The sequence below is a fragment of the Chroicocephalus ridibundus genome, chromosome 10, assembly GCF_963924245.1.
Source record: "Chroicocephalus ridibundus chromosome 10, bChrRid1.1, whole genome shotgun sequence".
NCBI classification, from domain to species: Eukaryota; Metazoa; Chordata; class Aves; order Charadriiformes; family Laridae; genus Chroicocephalus; species Chroicocephalus ridibundus.
This window is the reverse complement of record NC_086293.1, coordinates 2869358-2890883: the sequence shown is the minus strand read 5'-3', so window position 1 is coordinate 2890883 and position 21526 is coordinate 2869358. Positions and strand designations below refer to the sequence as shown.

The window sequence follows — 21526 nt, the reverse complement described above, 5'->3', positions numbered from 1 at the left end:
CGCTCCGCCCCGCCCCGCCCCGCGGCGCGGCGGTGAATGGTGTCCGTGCGGCGGAACCCCGCGGCGCGGCGCGGGGAGCGGCCGGGCCGGGGCGGCGGGGCGGAGCGGGGCCACGATGAGCACCAAGCAGGTGACCTGCAGGTGAGTCCCCGCGGCCCGCCGGGCCCCGCCGGCCCCTCACGGCGAGGTGGCGGCGGCGGAGGCCTCCCCCGCCCGGGCCTACCCCTCGGCCTGGCCCGCCGCCTCCTCGGGCCGGCGCGGCCCCGGCAGCGGGCCCGGGCCTGGTGGCAGCAGGCGGCCGCGGCCCGGTGCCTGGCGCGGGGCTGGGGGCGGCGGCCGGGCGGGGCTGCGGACAGAGAGGTGCTGCTCCGCGGCTGGGCCGCCTCCGGCGGGGGGGCTCCCGCTGAGGGCCCAGCGCCGCCAGGTTCGGACGGGAAACGCTTTCCAGAGGTTCCTCCGGAGCGAAAGCCGTTCGTGTCCTCGTCTTCGCTAAACAGACTGCTCTGACCAGGCCTCTGTCCTCGTCTGAGCGACACGGGACCAATTCATCTTCTAATGCCTGGGAAGACTGCACTCTTAGAAGACTTTGGTGTCTGAATTTGTGAAAATATTTACTTTACAGCCAGCTATGGCGTGTGGGATTCAAGGTCTCAGTGTTTTCAGCTCGCCAGGTGCAGGGATGAGCAGCAGCGAGACCCGGGCACTTGACCCAGGCTGCCAGGAGGATTATTTCATACCACGAATGGCACAGTCAAGACAAATGAGAAGTTTGCTGAGGAGTTCTCTCTCTGTGTCCCTTGCTGGCTGCCATCCTGAGCACTCCTCGCCCCGGTGCCGGAGCCCCGAGCCCTTCCCTTCCTCCCGAAGCCGCAGCGCTCGCAGGGTCCCACGTTGGCTGTCCCAGCTGGGAGTGCACGGCGTCTGCTGGTGGAACGGGCTGAGGATAATCCTCATGTATTTTGTATTGGTATCGGGATCAATACTGGTTCTTTAGTACTATTAATTATTTAGTCTTATTCTATTAAGTCTGTTTATATTTCAACCCTCGTGTTTCCTTGTTTTTTCTGATTCCCTTTCCCAGGTGGGGAGGGATCATCAGGTGAGAGAATAATTGTCTAAACGACAGTAAATTGTTGTGGGTTTCTCAAGCCATAACAGCCGCCTTCTCCCCCAGGTACTACATGCAAGGAGTGTGTCGGGAGGGAAGCAAGTGTCTGTTCTCGCATGACTTATCTACAAGCAAATCCTCTACCATCTGCAAGTACTACCAGAAGGGACAGTGTGCCTATGGGGCTCGGTGCAGGTAAAGACCCCCCTCCTTTTGGAACAGTGCGTTCAGAAGAACTGGGCATAATAATCGCGTGCAGTCAGCTTTAAACCACAGGGAATCAAAGATCAAGAAAAGATAAGACTTTTTAAACGACAAAGGGAATGAAATAATGTATTGAATATGATTATTTTTTTTTCTCCCCTGACCAAAACCCACTTATGGATGCAATATTGTAGTTTTACTCTGCCTTGGCTTCAGCAATTATTTTACTCTGTAGAAATTAAGCCTCAGGTTTTACGTATGTTTTTATCCAGTTCTTATTATAGTAAAACCTATTAAATACAAAAAATAGAGCCTGCAAGTTCACATGAAATAGCACGTGGTGATATGGTTTCCTTTCCATGTGACTGCAGTGGCTGGAATTGGGCAGTGTTTCAGCAGTGCTTCTCTCAGGTCTCCTGATGTAGCTCGTAGCCTCCTTCATCCGGATTCTAATGCCCAATTTTGAGGACTTTCAGAGCAAAGTGTTTTTCTCACGCTCCCCTAGGTTTGGTGGGTCTCAAGCTGAACAGTACCACACCTTTTCCTGAAGTCTTCCGGCTAAAACTCCTTGAGAAGTGCTCTAGGAAATACTCTGCGTTAGTTAATGTTGTTACATTCCATTGGGGATGTGCCACAGGGCAGCTTGTGGCAGCTTCATGGAAAAATTCTGGTCACGGATGAGAAGCTTGTGTTTGTACCTTCACCTGACAAGAAAGAGGGATCTGATGGCATTGCTGTGATTGCAACGGCTTAGTTATATTCCGTTTCCTTTGCTTAGTCCATGGTGCCAGACTTGGATCGGGAGATTGAACATCAGTGATTCCTGCAGCGCCTGTTAGCGGCTCACGTTGAATCAGTAACATATGATGTTGCTGACGGCCGTGTTGTTCACGGGGACCACGTCACACGCTGGCTGGACTCTAACGAGGGCTATAAAGTGTGTTGCTGTTTCAGTCCAGCTGTTTTGCTGGAGTTTGGGGCACTCGATGCTCATAAGCGATTCATGCGTATTGCATGACTGTGGGCACGTACAGGACCAGAAGCAGATACGGAGAATATTTTTGTTCTCATCAAAAATATTCTAATATTCGGGTATGTCCGTGGCTTTTCTGGACCAGCCTCTTTACTTCACTGATCGCTTCTGCTCTGCTGCCAGAGTATATTTCCGTAGCTTTACCGGTATTTCGAGTCCTTTCCTATCCCGTATGCAAATACTGCATCTTCTCCTGGGGTGTGGGAGCATGGAGTCTAAGTGTTGCTGCTTTTGCAGGGGGAGAATGAGATCACGGAACGTTGCTCCTTCCTGCACAGTGTTCTGATGTTGCTTCTCTGAGAAATGCCAGCAAACCTGTTTGTGTGAGGAGATGACGAAGAACTGATTTAATATGCACGAGTGATGTTCTTTCAGCTATGCTGGCTGTCTCTGGAGAGGAAAATATAGGTGTGCTTTCAGAGGCATCCAATTTTTGAGACTGAGAAACCTTTTAGTCTGGCTTCTGAAAGAGACTGAGCAGTTCAGTCAACTTGTCAGAACAAAAGTAGCTATTCGGTTTCAGTTTGTTTAAATATTCATCGGGGCAGTGTCCTGCCACCGTGCCAAGTCTTAAGTCTTTGTGACGCTTGTCCTGTCTTTTTCCTTCGGCAGGTACGATCACACCAGACTTCCTGCGCCAGGGGCTTCAGCGGCCCCTGCGCCCCCTCCCCGCTCCTCGGCCGTGCTGCACAGCCCTCGTCAGCCTCCTGAGCAGAGCGCACCCATCATCAGGAGCAAACTGCACGAGACTGGCAAGCGGGAGAAGAAAACACTCGTGCTCAGGGACAGAAGTGAGTGGGAGTGCTGCTGTGCTCCTCCTCCTTGATGCTTGATGGGAGTCAGGTCGTCTTCCTCCTTTTATTACTTGAGTTTCGTGGGGAGCTGGAGAGGTGCAGACAGACTTCCTACCCGATGAGGCCTCTTTCCTGGAAACACTTGTGCCCGTCGGTAGCTTATGATGACCATGTCTAGCTGACTGGCTTTTAGCCTGGTGTCCCCTGTTTTGGGGTTTTTTTGAGGGGGTATTTTTTTGGTTTGATTTGGGTTTTTTTGTGTTAAAATATCTCTGCCCCTCAGATCTTTCTGTGCATTTTTGCTCTCAACGTGAAAGCATTTGAAACGGTGAGAAACCCAGCTGCTTTGTGGCATGTGGAGGATTGCGTCAGCCCTTAGGAACACAAGCATGGAGCCATCCATCCGTGCCCGGCAGCGGGGGCAGAGGAGCCGAGCCCCCCACCACCTGCTTGCTCTTCCCAACTGTTCTCACTGCCGCACCGGACGGGCCAGTTGCCCTAAGGTGCAATGAGGGGTTTTTAGCCTATTTGTAAACAGAAAACAGCTGGAGAAATCTTGAAATCAAACTTTAGCTTAGTAGGTAGTTTGTGAAAATTTTTCTGATTTGTGAGTAAAAGGGGCTTAGAGACGAGAACTTTTTTTTAAAAAAACGCACCTGGTAACCATTGTAAACACAGTGTATGGAGCTACTCGTGTGGGGTTTGTGCAGGGTCTTGTATGGTTCATACTGTGTTTCTGTTTCCTAAGATCTGTGTGGCTTGAATGAAGAAAAGCAGAAACCCAGTGCCACAAGCGATGGGGTGTGTTGCAGTGACCAAAACGATAATCTGGAAATGAAGCCCCATTCGTATTTGGAAGCTATTTGCAGCGGACTGGAAGATCCGGTAGCTGGAAGCTCCTGTGCGGATGGAGAGCAGCTGTGCCCTTACGCTGCGGCAGGAGCGTGCCACTTCGGAGAACGCTGCCTGTACCTCCACGGGGACGTCTGTGAGATATGCGGGTTGCAAGTACTTCACCCTTTCGACCAAGAACAGAGGAAGGCTCACGAGATGGTAATATTAACATGAAATCCATGTGAGATTTGCTTTGCTCAGTGTAAGATTTGGTTTGTTTGCTCTAAAATTCAAGGATGTGTTTTGTAGAAGAGCCTGTGGTTCCAAAGACCTATTGTTTTATTGTTTATCTAGCTATAAGTTGATCCTAAGAGAGGTCTGTTCCAGCATCTAGGACTTAATTGGTAGTGATGGTGCAGGTAGCCTTTTACAGCAACTTCTTTTTTCCCCATTTCATTCTTTTGGGAAACTTGCCGGGAGCCTTCTCCTGGAACACCCTAAAGCTCTAAGAAAATGTCTTTTGTAGCTTACACGACGTCTCAATGGTACGTTACGTGCAGTGGGGGAGAGGAACCATGGGCTGCTGGTGCCTTCTGAGAGGTCGCCCTGCTGAGGGACCGCTTCACGTGTCTCCTCTTGGTCATGACTGATGGCAGGGCAGGGTCAGGCCGGGATCAGGCTGAACGGAGTACAAAGATTTTGGAGCTGAAGTAGGAGGGCTGGAGGGAGCGGATGAGGAGATGGCTGGGTAAAGACGGACTTAAACGGCTGCTCTTTTCTCTGCCTGGCTACCAGATTTAGGTCAGGGCTGGTTGGGTGCATCAGTTCTCAAGGCTGAGGAGGAGAAAGACCAGTAGTGTTAGTGGTTACTGAATCACGAGTCTCTCCAGTCTGGACTAGAATTAAGGGGTTAAAAACCTCAGGTTTAGTGCAGTTGGCATATACTTGAAAACACGCTGCTGTAGGAGTTCCCACTTCTCCCGGGAGCTTGTTGACACCTGGCAGAGTGACAGAGCACCGCCGCTGCTGTCAGGCGCTCAGCTCCAGAAGCAGAGGTGTGGGTTGGATGAGAAGGTGCGGTAGTCAAAATGCTGCTACTACTGTAGAATTATTTTCTGTCCTTTTTTTTTATTATTATAATTCAAAGGCTTTGAATTTATTTTATTTGTCAAGTCCTGAGAACTTTGAAAAGCAAGAGGTAGAACTATGCAGGTATAAGCAGCAGCTTACCATGCAGTGCCGTGAAAGCATAAATTGATTGTTGACTGTCGCTGCTGGGATACTGTGATGAGGAATGCTGTAGGAAAGCCTGCAGTAAGAGACTAGTTCCTGAGCTGGGGTAAAGCTTACTATCCGCTCCACGAGTATGGCCTTAATGCCAAGCAGAGTAACACCTTGTGTGTGGCACCCATTCTGGACCCCGAATTAGGTGGGTTTAGGGGTATTTGTGCAATACCTGTTCTGTGACAGAGATACAGTAAGGGGTAAATGCTCGGGCAGCCTTACTTCTGGTACTCCTGAAGCTGCAGAGAATGCTGAAGGGCTGAAATATGTGATTAAATTTACTGTTTTTTAAAATTATTGAAGGTAACGAGTGTACCTTGTTTTTCCTGTAGCAGAGCCTTTTCATAGACGCTTTTGTTTTACAAGGAGCAGGCTGTTATGTGGACTGCAATAACCGGTGACCTCTCTCCTGTGACAGATGTGCATGGCGACATTTGAGCATGACATGGAGAAGGCCTTTGCCTTTCAGGCAAGTCAGGACAAAGTGTGCAGTATCTGCATGGAAGTGGTGTACGAGAAACCATCGGCCTCCGAGAGGAGGTTTGGGATCCTTTCCAACTGCAATCACACGTACTGCTTGTCTTGCATCCGGCAGTGGAGATGTGCCAAGCAGTTCGAGAATCCCATCATAAAGTAAGTTCCCATTAACCAGAGCCTCTTCCTTGTGGCTTGCGTCAGTGAGATGGGCTCTCCGGTGTCCTGTGGCTTGATAGCGAAACGAAACTGGTGATAAGGGAATCTGTATCTGTAAATACTAACATAGCCATTAATAAGATCTGAGCTCAGAAAATCCTGGTCCAAATGCTGGCAAATTCCAGGATGTTGGAGTGTGGCTGTGAGAAGAACTAACTACCTTCAAGACCAGTAGGATGCATCAGTTATCCTTTGGTAACGGTTTCCTTGCGTGCTGCGCTCCTGTATGGGAAGAGCTTGTCCCTTTGTAACTTCGCCCTCTCTCATTGCGTTGATGGTGGGGCGAAGTGCACACGTGTGGACTCTGGGACAGCTGAGACCTTGTTGCCCTGTGCCTTTCACAGTACCCTGGGTGCAAAACCAGTAACTCCTTTTTTTTTTTATGTATGTGCACGATTACTGGATTTTTCTCTAAATTGTAGCTTACCCAAGCTAAATCTCCCACTAATCACGCATTTATCTGTGTCTGAGTAAATGCCTTCATCTTCTAGCTCTAAAAAATGTATTCCGAACATGGTCCTCCTCAGATGAGATGAGAATTTAAAACATCCAACTAGGGCAGTTTCCTTTTTTGAGCCTCTCTTTGAAAGCTCTCTCAAGTCAGACACATGCTGAGGAAAAGGTGGGAAATATTTTCAGGCTGCTGCCAAAACAGACTTTTTTTTTTTTTGCACAACCTTCATTATAAATGTCATTGAGGTGAACGTTAGCTCGTTGGGACGTAACGTGTATGGGAGTCCAGCTCCTGTTGGACAGGTACTGAGATATTCTGCCTGCGGTGGGGACTGCGAGCGTTTGGGATTATTTCAGAAACAGCGCCCTGGAATCTGTTTTGAGTATGGATTAAATACTAATGCAGATTCTTCAAACATGTTTTTTATATTTCTCCATAATGGTGACCATGCTGGTCGTTGTGAAGTTAATCTAAAGGAGGGACCGGGCTTAGTTGTAAAAGCCCTGCCTGCTGGGAGACGGGGTGTTCTGTGGGACTCGCGGGGAGGGGGCAGGAAAGCCTTTCCTCAGCCTGTTGAGGTACCTGAAGTTGCGTATTTGATTCTTGATCTGAGTTCCTCGTGTAGAAATCCATCTTGGAAAACCACTAAGTGAACAACTCTTCACTGCCAGTAGAAGTCAGATCGTATTTGAAAAGGCTTAGAGACCTTCCTTCGTCTTTTCTTCAAGGGGTCTGGCTTTCTGCTGCATGATAGTTACAGTTTATTTCTGCATATTGGGATTAAGAGATAAACTTTACTTCTGCATATTGAGAAAATGCCTGTGACTTTTGTTTGAGGCTAGAAACAAATGTGAGGTAGCACAAGCCCTGACTGTCCCGGATGGGGTTGTTTCAACTGAAACAAGTAACGAACGCGCCCGTGTGCTGTAGTAACATGGGGGGGTGTTTGCTACTTCCCTGTGACAAACCGTCTCCCTTTCCCACGGGAGCCTGCTGTTTACCCCAGATCTATCGAGGAGTATCGCTCCCAGAAAGTAACAGAGCGTTGCTGTTTTGCCGTGATCCGTGCAGGTCCTGCCCCGAGTGCCGTGTGATATCCGAGTTTGTCATTCCCAGCGCCTACTGGGTAGAAGACCAGGAGAAGAAGAACGAGCTGATTGAAGCGTTTAAGCAGGGAGTGGGGTAAGTTCAGTAACCACAAGCGCTGTTTGCGTTGTCCTTATGGTAGGTACGCTAAAGCTCAATCAGTCAAAGAGCCGGTATTTTTAAACTGTGCGATTACAAACACAGAGAACTCTTAATTTGTGTTAACGCTTTGTGACTGCCGTGAAAGGGTCTGCCGTGTCATTCGAGATCAGAAACTATTCAAACGCGCTGTGCTCTGAAATGCTGAAGCTATTTCAGTTCACTTGCCAAAATTGGCTTCATGCGTTCTCTGTTGATCCCTTAGACATAATTAATTGCCTGGAAGGTCGTCAGTTACCGAGGAAAACAAATAGGGAAGGAAAGCGTAATAGGCTCTTGAAATTCGGGATGAAAATTCACGGGGCTTTTGTAATGGCTTCAGGAAATGGAAAACACTACATGACTGCATTCCTTTTAATTGGTTAATAACGATGTTCCCGGTTCGTGGAGTGCTGGGAGAGGTCTGACAACAGGTAGTTTTACAGCAGCTTTGCAAAGCTGTGCTTGCCTGGAATGTGCAAGGGGTACGTAGTTCGCAGAGCGGGAAGATACCATTACTGAGCTCCTTCCTCGCTCTTGTTAAAGCAAACGAGCTCTGCTTGACCCGAGCGAGCGGTGACTGTTTTGCTGAAGGTTGTGCAGCTTTTATTCTGTGGTGGGCACCAAACTTTAAACGCGCTCTTTGGTGTATAGAAGAAAATAGGCCTGCCTTACATCCACGCGTAGCTGGTGCTGCTAAAGCTTTTCAGCTGCTTTAAATCTCTGAAGTCCTGTTATAAAACAGCAGCAGAGTTGTTGAAAGCCATACTGCTCCGTTAAATGTTTAATCCAGTGCCGTGTCGTGTTTTATCTTGTAGTCAGGCAAAATATTTGAATAAAATTAATCACTATAAACTGAGGTTCTTCAGCTGCGGTTTGTTTTCAGTACCCTGTTGCTGGTGTGTTTTTTCATTTTAATTCTCAAGGATTTAATGAATTGAGGGTAGAAAGTTGCGCTCAGAAGCGTGGTGCAGTTGTAAAGGGGCATGTCTCAGTGAGGTCAGCTTCTGTGTTTCTGGGATGGAGGTGTCGGGTTGTGTTGGGAATTGGGTTTGGCTCTTGTCAACCTGTTGTACAGAAGAGAATATACAAAAAGGGTTTTGCTGAAGAGCTCCGCCGAGGCTCATACATCGTGCTGTAGATAGAACGTCTGTACCAAAGAGGTTTTTAGGGACAAACTGACTTGGCAGCCAGTTGAACTTGAGACTTTTGTATTGCATGGAATGACAAAATGCTAATAAAGGTGGATCTAAGGGAAGAGCAGGGGTCCTGCGAGCACAAATCCTTTCTGATTTATACACCAGCGCAGGGTGAAAAAAGTCCAACCTAGAAAGGTGGGAGGCAGAGACCACCTGAGCTCCGAACCAAGGCAGAGACATTCCGCTTTTAATGCACTGCCTGGCTGGGGGGTTTGGTTGGTTGGTTTTTTTGGTTATTGTTGAGCTTTCTTCTCCATTTAGTTGCTATTTGAGAGACTGTAGATTTGGCAGGTGTCTCAGGACTCCGTGTGCATTAAGTTTACAAGTTCAGTTGCATTTTTTCTGTAGTTTCCTCTGTAGATGTTTTTCATTGTACGCCAACCCATCAACTCCCCCAACCTGAGTACGGTTGTGCGCCTGTTGTAAGGAACACCTTCAAAAAATGTGCTACACAGCTAGAACGGCTTGCTTGAACAGCAGAGCTGATGGAAAGTATTGTCATAGAACTTCCAAAGGAGATGGTGAGGGGAACTGGTTCATAAACAGGTAGCTGCAGAAAAGCCAGGGGAGGAACGTTGCTAGAAAAATAGCAACGGATTTGTTCATTATGATGAAAACGCTCGTGTAGGATCAATGACATGCTATGAACCCCCTTCACGTTCTGTGTCTTAAAGATAGTTTAATTGTTTTGACTTATGATGCTGTTCTTTTATGTATTTCTTTGTTTGCTTTTAATAATCTTTCCCATCTATTTTGACTGCTGTCAGTTAGGGAACGGGAGAGCACAACTCTGTGCTAAGAGGAGCAGAACTTGGCATCCCTGACCCAGGATGCGATCAGCAGCCAGGGAGCCTGAACTTGATCTACTTCCTTACCAGCTGAAGGCAGTAACTCTCTCTTTTTTCTAATTAAATCAGGAAAAAGCCCTGCAAGTACTTCGAACAAGGGAAAGGAACTTGCCCGTTTGGAGGGAAGTGTCTTTACCTTCATGCTTATCCAGATGGGACACGAGCTGAACCTGAAAAACCACGGAAACAGCTCAGCTCTGAGGGGACTGTGCGGGTAAGGGAATGCTCCAGTCAAGTGTAATTAAAAACATGTTTTGAATTTAACGTGTACAACTTAAATACGTTTCATACCACGCATGGCCTTGGAGAAGTGAAGAGGACGTCCCTCACCTTTTCTTGAGGCACAGGTTTGTTATTAGGGAAAGGAGAAGGCACCTTTTATTTAATAGCAAAAGTTTATTATCTGTTATTTCTTCAACCAGTCCTTCTCACGGCAAACCTTTCTTCAAAGGAATCCTGCTCTTAAAGTATTAAAACCTCATCTCACTTGCCTGTCTATAGCTGGCCATAAGACCCGCTACAAAGGTTAAAGCCGCCTCAAAAACTCGTTATGGCTTGGCCAGCACCCCAGTGGCGATACAGCTCGTTAGTAGGGGCTCGTTTCACCTCCCCGTGTTCATACTCCAATGCTGAAGGGAAGGGCTGGCACCTTGCATTGAACAGCGAATGTTACTGAGAGTGCTGATAAATCCTGGCACAAACCCAGCTTTTGGGCCTCAACTTCTGAGGGTTTTTTTAATGAAGAAATAAGACTGAGAAGGGAAGATACGTTGCGGGGACTGGGGCAAGCACTGCTTCATGCTCAGGCAGACTGTCTTTTTATTCCAGTTCTTCAACTCTGTTCGGCTGTGGGACTTCATTGAGGACAGAGAAAGTCGGACTGTGACCAGCACAGAGGACGAAGTAACAGAACTGGGAGACCTTTTCATGCACCTTTCTGGGGCTGATGAGGATTCTGCTACTTCTCAATAAAGAGAACCAAAGGTGCCGCCGTCTCTGGCGAGCGAGATGATGATTTAGCCACGCTTTTACTCTCTGCAGCACAGTCAGAGTGAATGTGCCCTGTGGTTTACTTGTGCAGTCCTGGTAAAGTTTTCAGATAGTTTTTGTATGGCTAAACAAAAATCCTAAAATATATTTAAAAAGTTAAAATGATTGCATGGAAAAAAAAATCCCTTAATCGAGAGAGGGTTTTCTCCCTCTTTGGCCTAACATACGCTGTCTTGTGAGCCGAGTGGTCGTGTAAATACAGCTCCTCTTGCCATTTAAAGCTTAAGCTGGTCAAAACTTGCTAAATCTATTTTGGGTGCTTTTTTTTTTTTTCTCCGCTAAATCAACTAAACATACATCCACAAAACCCCACGGGGAAGAATGGGCAGCGTACCTTTTTCTTCCTTAAAAAGGAGATTTACGAACCAATATACTATACCTCAGAGTTCAGAATCCAGTTTGCTGTGTTCGTACAGCGAGCGGTGCAGGGGCGGGGCCTGGGCGCTGCCTGGCTCTCAAAGACTCTGCAGGTCTTTGGGTTTTGGCTGTTTTTTAAAATAAAGTGTCTCTTGGCAGGAAGTGTCCCTTACAGCACCTGTTATAAGCAAATACAATACAGACAGAGCAACACTAAGTTACAGCACAAACTGGATTTTGGGGAACTGTATAATGAAAGTAGTTACTTTGAATAGTCATTGCAACAGTAATAGTTAAATTTTTGTTCAGTTTAACTAGTTGAAATGTATTTAATGGGAAGGGAAACCTTGATTTGGTTAAATGAAGTAGCCAAAATTAAATGAAGTAACTAACATAATTTTCTGATCTTCTTATGTCAGTGATCTTAATAGTTTGCAACTCTACAACATTGTTTCTTTTGCAACTGGAATTGTTTTTGTATACTGCTGCTTTTCTTAACTGTGTGGCTGATAGTCCGGCTGTTCTATCTGCGAGAGGGCCCTTTCTGACGTGGTAATAGTGGTAGAACAGCCCCATTTCCAGGGGGGAGGCTCCCTCAGCCTGGGCGCAACTGAAAAGGCTTCTGAGTAACAGCATTAAACCACTGCAGGACAAGCAGAGTTCTCTCAAGCACATTCAGAATACACTCGTACAACAAGCAGAGGGCCAATTTAAGCGATGGCTTGAGGATGAGGCAGACTGCGTACCCTTGAGAAGCTGCTTGTCTGCTTAAAGATTCGAGCATTGCAGACAGCTTGATTGTTGAGACAACAGAAATTGTTTGTATGGCGAAGCAAAGTCTATCTACAGACACTTGTGCAAAACCCCTACGTCAGCAGGGCAAACAGGGCACCGCTTTGATGGTTAGAAACTAGGACCTGGGTCACTGTCATAAAGCAAACAGCAGGAACCTTCATCTGGGATTCAGACAGTGTTAAATGGCACCAAATCGGTGACTCCGGGATTATCCGCTCATCTCTTGGTTGGCATTTCCGGGTCAGAACTGAAGCTGCGCACCATTCCAGATGGAAGCACTGCATTTCTGTAAGGGTTCCAACAGAAGAGGGGGAACTCCCCCATCTCAAACTGAACATGCAAATTCTGCTCTCTGTTCTGACCTAGGAAATGTAACATTTCCACAATTATTTCCAGCCTAAAGTTAATTTTTAACAACGCTTCCTGTGAAGTCAGGCCTTAGCTTGTTGCTATCTGTAACCCCTTACTTACCAGCTTCTTTTTAAAACGGGCATACGAAGGCACCAGTCAAGGTCTTACTCTTGTAAGTCATATTAGTGTAATTCTTCATCGCTAATTACAAAGGTGAAGGAAGATTCCCTAAGCGAGATGTAGTACTGCACAATGGATGTTCAGGAGCTCGTGCCCAGACATACTATTTACCCCAAAATCTTGCCTACCCCTTAGCGTCCCTGCTGAAGCTTGGTTCGAGCTGGTCTTGCACACCTTTTTTTTTTTTCCAGAGAGAAGTATTTTCATGAGGGTGTTTGCCTGAAGATGACATAAACCAGGTAACAATTGTCTGAAATTAAAAAGATAACTTGTTTTGCAAAGCTGCCTAGGGACAACAAAAAGAGAAGTTTTCATGTCAGAGCAGTAAGACCTAGAAACTCAGGCCTTTTAAACTCTTCACTGAGCAGCTTTCATCTACTTTGACATCAAATGCTGGTCAAAATAAGTCTATTTTCGAAAATATTTTAATTTTTCAAGAGACACTGTTTTTAAAATTAGGAGTTAATTGTTTCTTTTTGGAAATCAGAGCTAAAGTAAAAAGCAGCTTACCCTTTCTCCTCCCCCCCGCTCTTCTTAAACTCTTTCTTGTTATAATGAAGGTTTAACATGAGAGATAAAATAGTTAAAATACCAAGCATATTATTAAAAATAACACAGAACTACATGCAACAGTTTCCTTCAACCCTCAATTTACTTTTTAGCAAGCAAATTTTATGGTCATGCTCAATTATCACCTGAAGATTAATATTCTAGTTATATCATATTCTGAGGACAAACAGCCTAGATACTATTTTTTAAGTATGTCCTGGCTTACGTACTGCAAGTTCCTCTCTTCCCTTTCATAAGCGCTTTGCGGGTTCTTTGCTTGCTGCAAATAAGAAGCCGAAATGGCTATTTGGACATTATAGGCAATTAAGAGTTGTACATATAAGCTGTCAAAATTCACAGCAAAATTATTTTGCCTAACAAATTTTAGGCAGCGGTTTAAATCAAGCTAACAATGGTTACAGACGTCTTGTCTCTTCCCTCGCCAGACCTCAGCCCTGGAGTCCGATGGGAGCCCCATACTTTTTATACACAGAGAGAGACACAAAATCCCAAGCTTCCAGTCCAAGAATGGAAACTTGGCCACCGCTCTTTCCCTAATCAACGTATTTAAACAGAAGGCTATTTAAAAAACAAATTCTTAGATTAAACCACCTAATTTTTGTCATCTGTGGAGTTCAGCCAAGACAAACCACTCGCTTCTACCCAAGTAAACACCAGGTTCACAGAAGATAAAATGCAGAGCAAAGCCGGTGCAGTTCAATAGCTTGGTAGTACCTCAGCGTAATGTAGATGCTGCTGAAAGATTCCTACAGTAGAATAAAAAGCATATTGTAAAGAATGTGATTGGAAACCTAAAGGTCATCATATCAAGTGTGTTTTTACTTGAACTGCTATTATCTATCCCAGTAACTTTTAAAAATTATTTGGAATGTCATTTTCTGAGGTTTTTCAAATCTAGATGTACATGTCAGAACTACGGTTTACTACATTAAATGATGACATTGAATCTTAAACCTAAAATTTAATTTATTTTATTAAAATAAGATAATCAGAAGAACCTTGGCTTACAATAAATGCATTTTCTCAGGAGCAATAAAAACAAAATTAAAACCCAAATCAGCAAGAAAAACTGTATATGCTCAGTTTCCTCTTGATAGTGCATCTCTTGGACGACAGCTTCAGATGGGATGAAGACTACGCTCATTTTGCAGAAGTATACGGGTAATGTTAATTAGCCTCTTCTCTGCCACAAAAGCCCATCTTTCCGCACTTACCACCTCCTTGGGCTGCAAGAAACAAGTCACTAGTACCAAAGTAAAGCTGCTTAAGTTACTGAAGATGACCGTAGCAAGACTGGCTAGCTTCCTTCTCTGAGCAGTACAGTTCAGAATATATTCCATTCTTTTGCAAGAGTTTTTCTTCTATGTGCAAAACTATTGCAAAACTATTTTGTGTTGAATTAGCATTTTAACTTATTTCATTGGCTTGATGAAAGCTCTTAGGCAGGAGCTGATTTCCAGAAAGTTGTTTTTTTTCCTTTTCCCTCAGTCTTGTTTGCAGATAACCCATTTCAGGCAAAACTCCCCCAAATCGAAGTGGCACATGGCATGGGGCAATCAAAGAGCACCGTAATGCATCGTCTTTCCTCAACGCCGAGGCAAGCCATTCTGGCTGTAAAATACATCAACAGATTCAAATCAATCCAGAAACACTGCCAAAGAAACATCCATCGCTTCTGTGTATGGGAAAAATAAGGCTCAAGTGCATCTATTAAAAAAATAGTAATAGATCTCTTGATTTGTAGTCTGTTAACTATCCCAGTAAAAGAAACTGTAGAAAAAGGCAATGTGGAGCTGTGTCCCTGCAGGGTAAGAACTGCAGAAATCCTTAGCAGCTTGTTCTTAAAACTGGGAGGCAGGTAATCCTGCTGGCACTCATCCTGTACACTGAGGCATTAAAAGCACAACTTCTGTCACTCCTGTTCCTTTCCCACCACTGGAGAGACCAAGGGGAGGGGAGCACGATCCTAGAACACGGGCAGTCTCGTGGATGTTAATGTGCAGGAATTTATGTCCTCTGTGTGGGCGGCACGATGCAGAGATGGTTCGGAAGCACTCCGGTTGATTTTGGGTAAAGAATGTTGCAACAATTCAATGGACGACAGTATCTGAGAGAAACACAAAATAAGAAGACAACATGTTAGGAAGAGCCGCTTGTCTTTTTAAGTATTCCGCTGTCACTTATTATAGGTTTAAGCATATCCTTTAGACCAACAATATACTGTGTGGAGACACTGAAACCCACACTCTAGGAATATGCTGTAGAGTTTCACCGCTGTGAGGAGTCTGAGTTTCAGAGGACGGGAGGATACTTTTCATTAGTTCACAGACATCATCACCAATTAACAAGCAACTATGCAGTTCTCCAACAGAGTAACAGGGAAAGAATTGCATCTTCTGCCTAACGGTCTGTTAAAAACCAAGATTTAGAACGAACTTCTTAAATTATAAAAGTTATACTTGATTGTAACAGCAAAAAGTTATTTTTCCAAAATCTGCTGATACTTAATTCCAGCTATTTAATGAGTATAAGAAAGTACCTTCATCATCCTCATAGTGACAGGAAAAGGTAAAGTATCCTTTGTAAAAATGCCAAAAATTGCTACGTGAATTTAAATCCCCCAGTGGAATTTCTTTGCTTGTTCATGGATGTGGGGAAGGAAAGGAGGATTGGTCTCTCATTTCCCTCCAACCTACACTAAAATGTAAAGGTAAAGATAGATTTGATTTTTACTGGCTTAGGGCTTGGGGTTTTTTTTTGCTAAAACGGGTTGGCTGTTGAAAAGCAAACTGCTGTGGTGTTAGTCTAACACTGCTTCAGTCTGCATGCATAATATTTTTTAATTACCTTTACAGGAATTATGTACTATCAGAATAGTGAATTGCCTAAGGGAGATCAGTTATGAAAGATGCACATATGAACAAAGACAAAAACCAGGACGCGGGCTGCACTTCATTCCTACATCCACCTTCAGTTTCTCAACCAAAGCTTATATCCCTGTAGAATGTTTTGTGTGCTAATGGCTGTTTATAAAACACTCTGAAGTTGTTACACGCAGGAAACACTTACTTGTGGAAACAGAGGTCGTTCTTCCCTAACTTTCTTCAAACAATCTGCTACAAGCCTCTTCATCGCTTTGGGGCAGTTCTTGTACAATTTGCTGAGGTCTGGAGAAGCATACCCCCGGCCAACCATGAAAATGATCTGAAAAAGCAGCAAGTAGCAGAAAACCAAAGTTGTAAAAGTTGTTTCAGTGGTCAATAGCTTTAGCATCCCAAAGTGACTAAACCCAAGTACCAAAGGCACGCACACCAGCAGGTACTTGTAGATTTGTCCCAATTAGTTAACCAAAACAATGGTCCTGCTTTTGTATAACGTAGGACTTGATGGAGCGACACTGGGGTTTGTAATGCTCAACAAGCGAAGGCAATATTGCACTGGGAACGGAACAGGAGATACTATGTGACACGGCCGTGACACGGCAAGTTCCTTCAGTTGAAGGCTGCAGTGACAAAGGGTCCTGGATTTGAGCAGTTCTAAGCAGCCAATTTGGCACAACAGCTCAATCCCTCCGCACAACTGTATTTTCAGGTATCTGTAAAATCTGTTGCAGAAGGAGATGTACAGCCAGCAAGCTGAAAGAGATCATCATCACTAATGCAGCAAAAAAGGAAACGGGGTTTGGTTTGTTTTGAGACAATAAAAGACACCATTAGTGTTGGAAAATAAATCTTCTGGTTTAGTCCAAGTTAATCTGCTCATTGTTTAGCATTTTCATCAGGCTTCCAGTAACCTTAATAGCTGACTATTTAGTATTGGTACGACTATTATCTGGTAAAACGGTAGTAGGCTTGGTTGGTTGAGGGGATTTTGTTTCTTTTTCAACTAATATTGCCTCAGGAAAAAAATAAAAAAGGAAAAGGTCAATATAATGTTGCTAAAATAAGGTCTCAGTGTTGTTCTCCAGGAAATAGTCTATCCCTCCCCAGAAAACATACTTGAGGGGCAAGCGTTGCATGTTTTGTGACAGTAAGGATTATTAAAGCTTGCATATAATTTCAGTATTATGAATTAAAACTAATTCCAATATCCCAAGTTGCAGACAACCTTAAAAATAAGAAAAAATTCCTTAACAGAACTGGCCTCTTCTCCTTGGAATACAGACTGTCTAACATTAATAGGGGCTAAAATCTAATCATTTGTCCCCATACACGTACACTGCTCATTATTAGATTTTAATTTCAAAAAACCAAGAAAAAAAACACAAACCACAACTGAGGATCAGCAAAACAGAGATCAAAGAGATCTAACAGCCTTAAGTTCATGCCCTACAGAACGATTTAGCTCTACACTTGCTAAGCCAGAAAAAGCATTCACATGAAGAGAACAGTTGAGGTCTCTGGCCTTAATCTGCTTTATAATAACGGTTAACTGACGAGGTAAGATTACACTTTAGTAAAGACTAAATCACACAAACTAACATTCAATACTAAAAGGTTTGACAATAGCCACTATTTCTTTTCACTTTGTAAAAAGCACAGAATCTAATTTTGCTGATACAAGAACAGCACATTTAACATTAAAAGGGAAATTTCACATAACTGCCAAAATATAAACCAAGATTTTACTGATGTAGCAAAAGCTTTAATCCATAAATAAATTAACAGGGCACTTAAAACATTTATAAAAAAGGCATTTTTTTTTTCCTTTAAGTAACTGTCACTGTCAATATTTAAGTAAACATTCAATTACACAGATTTAATGCTGAAACAAATCACGTCATAAACAACTTTTCAATTCTGGGTTTGCATTTGCCTTTATATTACGTTTCTTGAAGACAACAAAGTGTACTGTGCCCAGAAATAAAATGCAGTGTTCTAAGGAATGTTCTGTACCTGATCTCGGTTGTTTATGTGGGAGTATGGCAACTCTCCCGTCATTAGTTCATATAATACTATTCCATAGGAGTAGACATCTGACTGAAAACTAAACGGGTTACTGTCCTGCATCCGTATCACTTCTGGTGCCTGCAGGAGGAGGAAAAAAAAGAAACAAGTTATGAGGAATATCAGTAAGAACTTAGAAACAGAAAGGAGAAGAAAAGGGGAAAACGCTTGGAAAGCGGAGAGTGTGCGCTCAACCAAAAAGCAGTGACCAAAGGACACCTCAAAACCTTTGATAAATTTTACCTAAGGCGCTGGAAAAGCTCAGGCAATGCTACTCTACGTTGTATTAAAAAAAATAAATAAATCACTACAATTGCAAGTAAACAAAAAAGCAACGCTTTAACTCAACAAGCATTTTACCGCTAGAAAAATTATTATCATTCCGATTTGCAATATGTATTGACTTTTGTTACATCTTACATACAAGTGAGTCTGAATCTCTCACCATCAGTTCTTAAACAGGTATTGATGTTAAAGGGGAAAATACAAAATTCTGATACAGACCTAATCTCTTGTAAAATTAATACCAAAACATTTATGTGAAATGTGAAAGCCAAATACGAAATGGCATGTATTGAAGATCGGGGAAGAAATGCAAGAGCATTCTTGAATCTTTGCAGAACAAAGCAAAATTATGAAATTAAAAAACTTAAAAGAAACACTGTTGAATGATTTAATAAAACAACATATAAACCATCAAAACATCTTTCCTGTTGACTCAGATGTTTTTTCCCCTAAAGAAGTCCCTCAGAATTACTGAGCAAAGGACTAGTTAAAGTGCAACAACAAAAACTCAGTAAGAGATATCAACTTTCAAGGAAACAGAATGAGCCTCCCCTTCTACGTAAGACAACTCAGCAAAGATGTCTATAAATGATTAAAATGAAAAAAAACTGCAGTCAGCAAAAATGCAGGGTTTATTTCTGAGATCTTTTTCATGTACATAAGCATAGTATTAGGTAAGTTAGTTTTAAAACCTTTTACGCAAAGCTGCAAAAAGCTTTGGCTTTTTGTATTTATTTCTTTTTAAAGAAAACAACTGTTTCTGGTTTTGTTTCAGGTGACTTGTGTATTTTATATGTCCCAAACAAATGTTGGCCAAGCGTCCCGATACTCTGAATGAACGTTTCCTGACTTTTCTCAAAATACAAATACTTGAGTAACAATGAAGGCTGCAAGCCTAGTAATAAGGAATAATTTTTGAAAAGGAAAACCTATTTCAAGTAACACGTACCGCTCATTCAGTGCTAAATATCAAAAGATTTAAAATGTACTAATATGTCAGCATTCAGCAAGTAGTTTTTATTTGGTTACGCTTCCCTGAAGTACCTGCCCCAAGTGCTGCTGCGTGCCCTACCTGGGAGTTAGAACATACTGGTGATCAGTCTACAGGCTGCATTTAAGTAAACTGCAGAGTACTAACGAAAATGGGTCAAGTGAAACTCAGCAAAATATTTTATTTAATACCAGTGCTAAATAGGACGTTCTTGCATAATTTCCATGATGATTTTTAACCTGGTAACAGGCACTGTTCCACTTTTGCTATTTACTCGATTGAAGTCGCACATTTGAAAAGTTACTAAGCAGATTTTTCTCCAGGTGATTTTTGGAAGGAAAATTGTGAAACTGCCTTTTAAGTTCTGCCAGAAGTTAAACATAAAGGCAATTGTTGGGATCATCCTCTCAGACAAGGAGTTTGCAGTAACAATTCCAAAAGAAACTCCGTAAACTTTCCAGGAGAACTTGAGACAGTGTTTATCAAACGTCTCACCACAGCACCAAAGATGAATCCTGCTCATTCCCACACCTCAAGAAGCTCTCCCTATCCTTTCCCTGATCGCCTGCCAAAGCTGCTGAAGTGCGTGCGAGAAGGGATGTTGCCAAGTGCCGAGCAGGGGAAGAAGAGGCCGCAATGAAGAACATAGGGAAAGAGGGTCTCACTGACCCCACAAAGCCACCATTAGGCAGATTAACGCCTGCTCTCCGGCAAGACAAGCCCACTTGGGTAAGGCAGGATTACAGCAGGAGAAGGGCTCTCCTCTTCCCTCGGAACAGCTCCCTGCAATTCCACGGACTGCCCTCTCTCTGTGCTAAATATTTAAAATAACTCCAAAAATTAAAAGGAGAATCCGTAGGTCAATGGCGTCTACTTTGGACATTTAAGCACTTCAGCACTTTTAACTTTTCCTACAACTGGAATAAAAGTCCAGAGAGTACTAACAGTGTCTGTTGATTCATTTAGATTTAAAGCTTTAAGACAGAGTTCAACTGATAAAACACGTATGAACAGAATGAAAGCCAGCTCTTCAAAAGCAGCGAGCTGTTTGCTCACCATCCACAGGATCGAGCCAGTGGGCTGTTCCACCTGTTGGGATCCGCTCCACCTCGACTTTACAGTTGCCAGACCAAAGTCTCCTATTTTCACGGTGAGGCCTTCATGAAGAAATATATCTAAACGTTTGTTAAAGAAATTCTGTAGGTAACTTTAGTAAAACATTCTGAATTTTCTGACATGGTTACCAAGTGCCTGGTTAGGTTACCACAAATGCAAGCCAACTACCCAAGAATGTTGCTATTTAAACCTCTTACCAGTTGTATCTTCAGCAGAGGAAAAGTAATTTTATGGCATCCATATTTACAGAGTTAACGTTTAAGACTAAACAAGACCAGATGTTTCATTGTTATTTGTATATTTCTCTTTATGGTGAGTAAGGACAGAAAGCGACTGTGTTAAGTAACATCAATGACTGCAGGTACTTAAATAACTGGTGTCAAGACAGACATAGGGAAATGACACCGAATTCATCACAACTCAAAAAAGAAAACTAAGAAAAACCAGCTACAAGTAGAAACGAATATCAAAATATTTACATAAAGCTCTCTGGCAGATCTCCTGAGATTTAACTATGATTTAACTGTTTTAACTGGAAATATGCACGTCTGTACTATTTGTAATCTATCTGCTTAATAAGTTTGTCTGTTGAAACTGATAACTAGCGCTATCTTTGTTGGGGTTATTTTAAGAAGATACCATTTTAAAATTTCATTTAAGAATGTTTTAAGTTCAAAAAGATGATTCTGAAATACAAACATGACAGACTCCTAGTTCTCATTCCCACACCAGGAAGAGTTAATTTAATTCACAAAAATGGTTATTATCAGGAATCACAAACTCCTGACCTCCTATATACTAAAATGATGACTTTTACAGCTTAACTGAAAATGGGAATCCCCTGACATTATGGAACTATTGAATTCAGCATATTTTTTTACGATGACATTTGCAAATCATTCTGTCCACATTTTATGAAAGGAAGTTACAATTTAAGCTTCTAGCTCAATGGATGCTCTTCTTGGCAATTCTGAAAGCAGGCATTTTCCCAGGTAAAAGACACCAGTTCACAACATTTTTACTCCATATGCACTACTAAATTTATATTTTTGCAAGAAATATAGTGGTAAAAGGTTGCCTTTTCTTGAGTTTAAAGTATGATTTTTGGCTTTGTTTCTACCAGTCATGTGAAGGTGTTTTTAATTTATTAAAAACATATGGGAAACTAACAAAACGCACATGTGCACACACATCAGCACGCACACCTATC

The 21526-nt window shown here is 43.3% G+C and overlaps 2 protein-coding genes across 9 annotated transcripts in view; one reads left to right on the top strand and one right to left on the bottom strand.

Moving 5' to 3' along the window:
• Window positions 1-10: 10 nt before the first annotated feature.
• MKRN2 (makorin ring finger protein 2) lies at window positions 11-13992 on the top strand. 3 transcript variants are annotated; one of them, XR_010072830.1, is made up of 10 exons: window positions 101-141; window positions 1175-1303; window positions 2958-3136; window positions 3888-4192; window positions 5676-5890; window positions 7476-7586; window positions 9745-9889; window positions 10504-10761; window positions 12600-12647; window positions 13404-13992. XR_010072830.1 is itself a non-coding variant. In XM_063348391.1 (8 exons), exons 1-8 carry the CDS (start codon window positions 116-118, stop codon window positions 10645-10647), a joined length of 1254 nt encoding a protein of 417 aa, XP_063204461.1. In that variant the 5' UTR covers window positions 11-115; the 3' UTR covers window positions 10648-10965. The 3 variants fall into 3 exon arrangements, 1 of the variants encoding a protein (XP_063204461.1); XR_010072829.1 differs by having other exon boundaries at window positions 12600-13992; XM_063348391.1 differs by lacking the exons at window positions 12600-12647; window positions 13404-13992 and having other exon boundaries at window positions 11-141; window positions 10504-10965.
• Window positions 13927-21526, bottom strand: part of RAF1 (Raf-1 proto-oncogene, serine/threonine kinase) — an 80558-nt gene continuing 72958 nt past the window's right edge. For all 6 annotated transcript variants that reach the window (XM_063348387.1, XM_063348386.1, XM_063348384.1 and 3 more), the window contains 4 exons: window positions 20257-20375; window positions 17874-18005; window positions 16048-16182; window positions 13927-15085 (listed from right to left, as the gene is read on the bottom strand). In XM_063348387.1, coding sequence (XP_063204457.1) covers window positions 14945-15085; window positions 16048-16182; window positions 17874-18005; window positions 20257-20375 — 527 coding nt within the window. In that variant the 3' untranslated portion in view covers window positions 13927-14944. The remainder of the gene's footprint in view (window positions 15086-16047; window positions 16183-17873; window positions 18006-20256; window positions 20376-21526) is intronic.

Coding starts and splice junctions, on each gene's coding strand:
- MKRN2 (XM_063348391.1), top strand. CDS start 116: ATGAGCACCAAGCAGGTGACCTGCAG. Junction 4,193..5,675: donor AGAGGAAGGCTCACGAGATG/GTAATATTAACA, acceptor CTCCTGTGACAG/ATGTGCATGGCGACATTTGA. Junction 5,891..7,475: donor TTCGAGAATCCCATCATAAA/GTAAGTTCCCAT, acceptor TGATCCGTGCAG/GTCCTGCCCCGAGTGCCGTG.